This window comes from Mustela nigripes, chromosome 3, assembly GCF_022355385.1.
Source record: "Mustela nigripes isolate SB6536 chromosome 3, MUSNIG.SB6536, whole genome shotgun sequence".
Classification (NCBI taxonomy): Eukaryota; Metazoa; Chordata; class Mammalia; order Carnivora; family Mustelidae; genus Mustela; species Mustela nigripes.
Window position 1 is genome coordinate 160,964,984 of NC_081559.1, and position 9,681 is coordinate 160,974,664.

Below are 9,681 nucleotides of genomic sequence, written 5' to 3' on the forward strand. Positions count from 1 at the left end.
CTGCCTTCGGCTCAGGTCATGATACCAGGGTCCTGGGATCAAGTCCCGCATCAGGCTCTCTGCTCTGCAGGGAGCCTGCTTCCTCCTCTCTCTCTGCTTGCCTCTCTCTGCCTACTTGTGATCTCTGTCAGATAAATTAAAAAAAAATCTTTAAAAAAAAAAAGTCTAAAAAATTTTAACTCTTACTGGGTAAAACAGTTTCTTAACAGCAGAGACTATTCAAGAATTTTAAGAGATCACCATTAAAAAATCTTGATTAGTAACTGCATGCAGACATTTTGACTATACAACTTGATATTAAAAAGTTACCTAGGGGCGCCTGGGTGGCTCAGTGGGTTAAGCCGCTGCCTTCGGCTCAGGTCATGATACCAGGGTCCTGGGATCAAGTCCCGCATCAGGCTCTCTGCTCTGCAGGGAGCCTGCTTCCTCCTCTCTCTCTGCTTGCCTCTCTCTGCCTACTTGTGATCTCTGTCAGATAAATTAAAAAAAAATCTTTAAAAAAAAAAAAGTCTAAAAAATTTTAACTCTTACTGGGTAAAACAGTTTCTTAACAGCAGAGACTATTCAAGAATTTTAAGAGATCACCATTAAAAAATCTTGATTAGTAACTGCATGCAGACATTTTGACTATACAACTTGATATTAAAAAGTTACCTAGGGGCGCCTGGGTGGCTCAGTGGGTTAAGCCGCTGCCTTCGGCTCGGGTCATGATCTCAGGGTCCTGGGATCGAGTCCCGCATCGGGCTCTCTGCTTGGCAGGGAGCCTGCTTCCTCCTCTCTCTCTCTGCCTGCCTCTGTGCCTCTATGCCTACTTGTGATCTCTGTCAAATAAATAAATAAAATCTTTAAAAAAAAAAAAAAGTTACCTACATCCAAAAAGGAAATTAAGAAAATAATTTCATTTACAAAGAAATTTGCTGCAAAGAAGAGAAGACATAAATACCTGGAAAGACATACCATGTTTATGAATTGGAAGACAGTATTATTAAGATGACAATACCACCCAAAACAACTTACAGATTTAGTACCAAAATCCCAATAACATTATTTATAACAGATCTCCACCAAAATCCCAATAACACTATTTTTTGCAGAAATAGAAAAACCCATCCTAAAACTCATATGGAATTTCAAGGGACCTCAAATAGCAAAACCGTCTTAAAAAAGAACAAGTTTGGAAGATTCACATACCCTGATTTCAATACTTACTTACTACAAAACTATAGTAATCAAAACAGTATGGCATAAAAAACAGAGCTACAGACCACTGGAATAGAGTCCATAAATAAGCCCTCTCATACATGCTCAAATAATGTTTAACAAGGGTGCTAAGACCATTCAATGAGGAAAGGACACTGTTTTTCAACAAATGGTGCTAGGAAACTAAATATTCATATGCAAAAAAATGAAGTTAGACCCTTACTTTATACCATACACATAAACTAACTCAAAATGGGTGAAAGGCCCAAATATAAGAGCTAAAACTATAAAATACTTCCAAAAAACATAAAGATAATTCTTTATGACCCTGTATTTGCCAATGGATTCTTAGATATTACACCAAAAGCATGAGTAACCAAAGAAAAATTGGACTTCATGAAAATCTTAAAATTTTGTGCATCGAAGGCATCTCTTAAGAAAGGGAAAAGACTGCCTACAGAATGTAAGAAAATATTTGCAAATCATACACCTAATAAGCAGGAAAAAGATAAACAACCTAAATTTTTTAAATGGGCAGAAGTCTTGTATAGATATTTCTCCAAAGAAGATATTCAAATAGTCAATAAGCATGTAAAAAGACCCTTAACATTACTAGCAATAAGAAATTAAAATCAAAACCACAATGAGCTATCACTTCACATCTATGAGGTGGGCTGCAATTAAAAAAAAAAAAAGTAAAATAACAAGTATTAGTGACGATGTGGAGATTCGGACCCTTGTACCCTGCTGGTGGGAATGTGAGATAGCCTAGCTCCTATGCAACACAGTGTGGCAGTTCCTCAAAAAATTAAATACATAATTACCTTATGACCCAGCAATTCCAGTTCTGGGTATATGCCCAAAAGAACTGATGGCAGGGACAAAAACAGAATTTTGTACACCCGTGTTCATAGTGGCATTCATTATTCATAATAGCCAAAAAGTGGAAACAACTTATATGTCCACAGACATACCAAGGATAAACAAGATGTGGTATATACTACATGGAATGTTATTTAGCCTTAAAAAGGAATGAAATTCTAATTCATACAACAACATGGATGATCCTTGAAAATGTTATGCTAAATAAAATAAGCCAGACACGAAAGGACCAATCTTTTATGATTCTACTTATATGAGGTACCTAGAATAGTCAAATCTGTGAAGACAGAAAGCAGATTAATGGTACCCAGAGACTTGGGAGGGGGTAATGGGAAATTATTGTCTAATGAATACAGAGCCACCCAGGTGGCTCAGTCAGCTGAGCATCTGACTCTTGATTTTGGCTCAGGTCATGATCTCAGGGTCGTGAGATTGAGCCCTATGTTGGGCTCTGCGCTGGGAATGGAGCCTGCTTGGGATTCTCCCTCCCTCACCTTCTGCTCTTACCCCCCAGCCCCTGCTTGTGCTCTCAGTCTCTCTCTAAAAAAAAACAGAGAGAGAACTGTTTAGGGTGCATATATATCTTAGGGTTGCCTGCAATTTACTTTGAAACAGATTTAAAACATGGATTGATGGATAGATGGCATGGTAGACAGGATAGAAACATGTAAAAACATATGTCTCAAAATGTTAATAACTGTGACATCTTGGTGGTGGGTATAGGGGTTCTCTATACAATTCTTTCAATTTCCTTGTATGTTTAAATTTTTTCATAGTATAAAGGAGTGGAGACTTATGTACAAGGAAACAATACCCAAGTCTCTTGGCACCTTACTGACAGCCTTCTTAGCTTCCTGTGTACTGAATGACAGATCCAAATCACTATCATTCTCTCTGGAATAAACCCCTGGACATCTGAACATCTTCTGACCACTACCCTGGAATCCAATCCACTAAGGGTCAGACCCCTAGCACCTCTGTTCTACCCTCCTGGTCATAACATGCCAAACCTCATCTTCCCTACCCCTCCTTAATCACACCACACTATGAGTCAGATTTTCTAACCACATCTCAGTTAATACAAAGAGATCCACCTGTCCCCTAATCCCCAATCTTGGTATCACAAAAAGTTTATGTTGAATGCAATTTGGCTACTGCCGAGCTCTCCAATCCCAACTCAAACTACCATACTTCAGTCATAGCAATTTTTTTACAGTTCTGCACCTCTGTACATGCTAATTATTCTATCTAGAAAATCTTTTCTTACTTTATTCTATCTATCCTTTTCTTTCCCAAAAGTATCTATGTTTCCCCATCACAATCTTTAATACTTCATACTAAAACTGCCTGTTTTAGTATTCACCCACTGGATTGTGAACTTTTGGAAGAAAAAGACTCTTTTTAAAAAAGATTTTATTTATTTATTTGACAGAGAGAGAGAGAAAGATCACAAGCAGGCAGAGAGGCTGGCAGAGAGAGCAGGGAAGCAGACCCCCTGCTGAGCAGAAAGCCCGATCAATGCGGGCTTGATCTTAGAACCCTGAGATCGTGACCCACGCTGAAGGCAGAGGCTTTACCCACTGAGCCACCTAGGCATGCAAGACTGTTTTTTATTCACTTTTGAAATTCCCAATGCTTTTTGAAATTCCCAATGCACCTGGGTGACTCAGTTGGTCAAGCACCTGACTCTCAATTTTGGCTCAGATTATGGTCTTGGGGTCCCAGCATCAAGCCCACATTGGCCTCTGTGCTCAGCGTGGGCTCTGCCGGAGATTCTCTCTCTCTCTCTCTTCCTCTGCCCCTACCCTGCTCTCTCTCTCTCTCTCAAAATAAATAAGTAACTCTAAATAAATAAATAAATTCTCAATGTTTTTAGATAACAGATGATTACAACATTTTTGTTGAATGAATGCTTGAACGATTACACTAAAGACATGAAAGCTGAAAAGACTAATAACTTAATAAAGACTCTAATAAAACAATATTAATAAAATAAAAAAGAGAGATAATGTTAAAAGATTAAAACAGTCAGAAAAGGAGGATACAAGATGAAACAAACTCCACAAGTAGCTTGCTGAAAGGGGCTTGGCTAGAGGGAAGTGACGGTAAGAAGCATTCACTTTATCACTTTTATTATCTGGATCATTTATAAGAATATTCATACATTGCTTTTGTAATTAAAAATATTCCCCCAAAGAAAATTGAATGTATTAACATTTTGTATGTATTTTCCCTAAGAGAGAATTATCAAAAACCAATCAAATACAAAATTAACAAAGACACTGAAATGGAAGAATGCCGAGAGAGGTGCTTGAGAAATATAGAACATGTATCAAAAGAAACTTGGCAAAAAATGATAAGTGAAACATAGCATAACATATAGAGAAGTTGAATCACTGTGTTGTACCTCTGAAACGAATGTTAACATTGAGTGTCAACTCTAAAAATGTTTTAAATAAAACAAAATAAAAAATAAACACATCACACTATCATATATGAAAATACCCATCAGCCAAAATTTATATCATCTAATAGCACATTCTGGACATTGTGCTACACACCACAGGGAATATTAAGTTGTCTGAGACCCAGTACCAGCCCTGCAGGAATTCACAATTGCGTGAAGAAATTGCAAATTATACACATAAAAAGTTAAATAGACACAACGCAATGTGTCCCTGACAACAAATGATTTATTCTAAAAGACTACGTTTTCTAAGCTTCCTTGCAACTAAATGTGGTCATGTAACCAAACTGTGGTCCATGGAATGTGAGCAGACGTGTTGCATCTCACTTCTGGAAAGCTGATGCCACTTCTACCTCATGATCCCAGCTAACTGCTTCAGCTCAATCATCACATCCTCATTCCAGTCATCAGGAAAGAAGAAAAGGGCATCTTTGTGTGTGAGATAGAGTCAGTTAGATCCAGGTTCTAACTGTGGCTTGACCAGGTACTAGCTGTGTGACATAGTGGTTGGTTATTTAATCTGTGTAAACATTAGCTAGAAAATGAAGTCTAATCTAGAAAGCAATGTGTCTAGCATATATTGTGGGAAAGGGTAGAATCGATCTGGGGGTTCCAGAGAGCTCTGCCACATTATTTTTCTAAGAATATTAATGAGAAAAAATTATTTTGACTACTTTTGAAAAACAGAAGTAAATAGATGTGCAAGGCATGCATTATTTCATCTACGGATAATCCTGGGTGAGCACTTGAACTGGAGAAGCTGGTCACAAACTGGTATCTACCACAAGCGGCAAGAGGTTGGTCAGCTGTCCTTGAGGAGGTGAGCTGGGCCCTGACAAGAAAGATTGGGAGAGAGGGGGGGAGGGCAGCTGAGACAAAATCCCGCGGCAAAGGCAAGGAGGAGCAGTTCGCATTTCGGCTGGAGCAGAAGAAATGTGGAAGTACTTTATAATCCTCAAATGGTATGAACATTGTCTATCACACGGAAAGTGTTGGGAGGTAAGGTTAAAAAAGGCTAAAAAGTTATAGAAAAGATTTTGAATGTGGAAGGGAGGTGTTTGACATTCTGGCTCTGCAGGTTCCTAGATACGTGGCCTCAGGCCAAGTTGGTGAACAGTTGTGGACTTCAACTTCCTCATCTGGGAAACGTGGGTGATTAATAACCACCTAATGGAGTTGTTTTGAGGTTAAACACTAGCCTGTAGTCAGCAGTCAATAAATAGTAGGATTAACAAGAGTTGAGCAATCAAGGAACATGGTCATTCTTTAAAAGAGTTAATAGCAATCTGACAGCTGGGGCTGGAGTGATAGGGGGAGAATCTGAAGGTAGACAGAGCAAAGCAATATCATCCAGTGAAGTCAATGCACAGGAGTTTGCACTTTAAGCTTTAGGCCAAGAAAAATTGGAGTCGACAGAGGAATATTGGAGGCAGTGATATCAGTTAGGACGACTGCCAGAGTCCAGGCCCAGGGATGAGGGCCTGAAATAAGACAGTAGCTATGAGTATAGAGAAAAAGACCCAGCTAAGAAAGGAACTTGGTAAATGATTGCAGGTGAGAGGGAAGAAAGGGGAAGAAAGTTCTGGCTTCTTGGACGACAGAATGGCAGTGGCACCATGAACAAAAACAAGAAAAAGGGGAAGAAAAACAGCACGGGGCTGAGGGGAGCAGAGAGATAAGCTCATTTTATCATATACTCTTGAGAAAGAGTGTGTGGAATATGACTGTGGTGGTGATGCAGGGGCATCCAGCTGATGAAGGTGCCGCACAACCCAACAGATATCAAGGTCTGGCATCAGAAGATGCATCTGGGCTGGAGAGGTATAGATCTGGAAACCCTGGGAAGTAAGAGTAGCTAAAACTATAGGAGAAGAATTGCTCCATGAGAGGGAGTCTGTGTAACAGAGTCCTAAAGAAAGTCAACGCTTTGATGGGCAAAGAAAGAGAAGCCAGAAATGAGGACAAGAACAGGAGAGATGGGAAACCAGGAGATGGTGGTATTGGAGACACCAAGACAAAGAGGAGTGGCCAGTAGAGTCTTCGAGCTGTTATGAGTTCCCAAACAGCTACAAAGACCTGAGGGGTCAGAGGGCTATTCAAACAGTTAAGTGCAATGCTGCTGAGTGCTCCTCAGACAGTTTATGGAGGAACTGTATGGGAAAGATTGGCTCCAGAAATGTTGACCTCCTGCGGGAATGAAGAACAATCTGGAAGGAGTTAAAAAAAAAAATCTGCCACCATAGCCAAACTATGTAAAGAACCTAGATGTCCACCAACAGGTGAATGGATAAAGAAGATGTGGTATATATACACAATGGAATACTATGCAGCCATCAAAAGAAATGAAATCTTGCCATTTGCGATGACGTGGATGGAACTAGAGGGTATCATGCTTAGCGAAATAAGTCAATCGGAGAAAGACAACTATCATATGATCTCCCTGATAAGAGGAAGTAGAAATGCAACATGGAGGGTTAAGGGGGTAGGAGAAAAATAAATGAAACAAGATGGGATTGGGAGGGAGACAAACCATAAGTGACTCTTAATCTCACAAAACAAACTGAAAGTTGCTGGGGGGAGGGGGGTTGGAAAAAGGGGGGTGGGGTTATGGACATTGGGAGGGTATGGGCTATGGTGAGTGCTGTGAAGTGTGTAAACCTGGCAATTCACAGACCTGTACCCCTGGGGATAAAAATATATGTTTATAAAAAAAAATTTAAAAAAAATCTGCCACTACCCAGGATTACGCTGAGGCAACAAGAAGATGGGTGGAGTTTCTGGCAGGCTGTTTGTCTCTCTAACTTGATGTTTTTCTGTATGTCTCTCTCTCTCTCTCAGTAGTGGACCAAAGGTCCAGAAGGGTGAAAATGGAAGGTGCTAACAGATGGAGTCCCTCACTCTCTCCTCTCGCAGCCCCTTCTGCTAGACTGCAAACTTTTCGAGACTTCTCTTCAGCATGTAGTAGTGACTGTGAATACAGAGGCACTCATGTTTGTTGAATAAAAAGCCAAAAGCAAATAAGATAATTGGCCAACAAGAGAAATAAGTGTTAGAAGACATAAGTGAAATAGCACAGAGAAGTGGTGAAGGGGAGGAAAAATTTTTGTCTGCCCTCAAGGTCTTCCAGCATGACTAAGAATTACATTTACATGAGACAAATTAACAGAAGAAGATCAGATTGAATAGTGTGCACACGGGGAATCCACAAAGACATGGAAATTCCAAAAACAGGCAAAATGAGGCATATATGTTGTTCTGACTTAAGGAGAAGGGTAGGGGTCTGGGACTTCCAAGGGAGAGAGTGCAATTCATAGGAAGATGAACAAGTAAATGGTAAACAAATGTGTCCTGGGACACTTGGAAACAAAGGGACATGAAGGACTTGGATCAAACAGGCCTTGCCAGTCCTCCCTGTCTACCATACCTCGTTCATACCATCATATCGTTCTTGGTGGTGGTGGTTCTCTTCCTGGATTCTCGACCTAAATCCTTTTTAGGCAGTTGTGGGAGAGGTAAAGAGCTGTTCCTGAATCTGCTAGATTTCAGGTGCTTTTTATCCCAAAATAATCTTCATGCCAAAGCGGCCCATATTGGGGCAGCCTGCCCTCTGCCCCTACAGGGCCCCCTAACCAGGGCTCTTGGAATTGGACTCCAACCTTAGAAAGAAAGAAGCTCTGCTACCTTCTATCTAGCTGTTTGAGCAAGTTCCTTAATAATCCAACAGGAGTTACAACAGAACCCATCCTAAATATAGCACTCACAGAAATGATCATGTATATCAAGTACTAGGCAAAGTACTTACTACTACTCAACTCACCAGAAGTCTGACCTGAAAACATTTAGTACCTTTTAAAAGTAATTACAACTATAAATTGACCACTTGTTATCAATCAGTGCCATCTACTAATGTTTACAAAACCAGGAACTGCACCCCCACCTGGCAATAAAACCATGGAGATAAAACCTACCTCTCACGGAGTCATGAAAGAGTTTAGATAAATTAAATGAGGTCATTTATGTAAAAGAACTTGAACAGTAAGTAGCATCCACTATAAAAATCCGCTGGCCTCTTCTTAAAAAGGTACCTGTTCAAGAATGTAAAAATGCCTTATACTCACCACCGCGGTTAGGAAGCCAAAGCTTCTATTATATTCATTTGGCAAAAAGGAGAAAAGAAAATATACAGCTTTTTTTTCCTACAAACTATGATTTTAAAAAGCCAAGGGGTGGAGGGAATGGCCCTCTAAAATTGTACTTACAAATCCTTCTTCTGTAATATCTGGTGGCTCTGAAACAAGATAAAATATGACATTATCTCACTCGAATCTGATTTCCTTTTAAAGTAAATGAAATAATTTGAGACAGCACCTAGCCCTGCTTTATACACGGGCAAGCTCAGGAAGATTTTGGCCCTCTGTTCATTCCCTGCACATGGATTGAATTTTAAGTTGGAATTCAAGGTGGAAGTGGGGAGGAAGGGCCTCTGGAATCCAGCATGGCCACTAATTCACTGTGACCCTGAAGTTAACCTTGTAGGCTTCCATTATTCCAGCTGGAAAACGGAGAATTAAGCAAGACAAAATAAGACGGTGCCAATGAGGCGATGCAAACGGGGGGGCGTCCGGGGCGAGGGGAGGGGGTGTGGTGGGAGGGGGGTGAGATTCGCAATAAAACGCTGAGAGAGCGCAGGGGAGCCAGGTTTGGGGAAGTTTGGGGGCGTGGGGGGGGGCGAGGGGGATGCCCGGGCGTGAAGTCACGTCCAGAGGTGGGTGTGTGGTCCCCGCCGCCGCCGCACCTACCCGCGGTGAGCCGCTTCTCGGGCATGCCGCCGCCGTTGCCCGCGCCCGGCGCCCGCGCGGGCCCGTCAGGGCGCCATCGCCCGGTAGCGCCGGTCTCTCCCCGGCAGCCGGAGCGGGAGCGGGAGCCGGAGCCGGAGCGCACGCCGACGCCGCGCAGCGCGCGTGGCCCCCGCCGCCGCCGAGTTGCTATGGAGCTGAGACAATGCGGGCAGGCGGGCGCCCGAGGCCAGGGCGGCGGCGCGCGCCTTTCCCGGGGCACCGGCCCGCCGCAGCGTGTCCTCCTTCCCGGCCAGGGGCGGACGCCGCCGCCACCGGTGGGGGGACCCGCGCGGC

General features: G+C 42.1%; 1 protein-coding gene across 1 annotated transcript in view; it reads right to left on the bottom strand.

Annotated features, from left to right (window-relative positions):
* The window catches only part of RGS22 (regulator of G protein signaling 22), a 118,269-nt gene extending 108,826 nt beyond the window's left edge, over positions 1-9,443 (bottom strand). Inside the window, exons 1-2 of the mRNA XM_059394928.1 lie at positions 9,349-9,443; positions 8,809-8,837 (exon numbers count right to left, since the gene is read on the bottom strand). Coding sequence (XP_059250911.1) covers positions 8,809-8,837; positions 9,349-9,373 — 54 coding nt within the window. The 5' untranslated portion in view covers positions 9,374-9,443. The remainder of the gene's footprint in view (positions 1-8,808; positions 8,838-9,348) is intronic.
* Between the last annotated feature and the right edge of the window lie 238 nt (positions 9,444-9,681).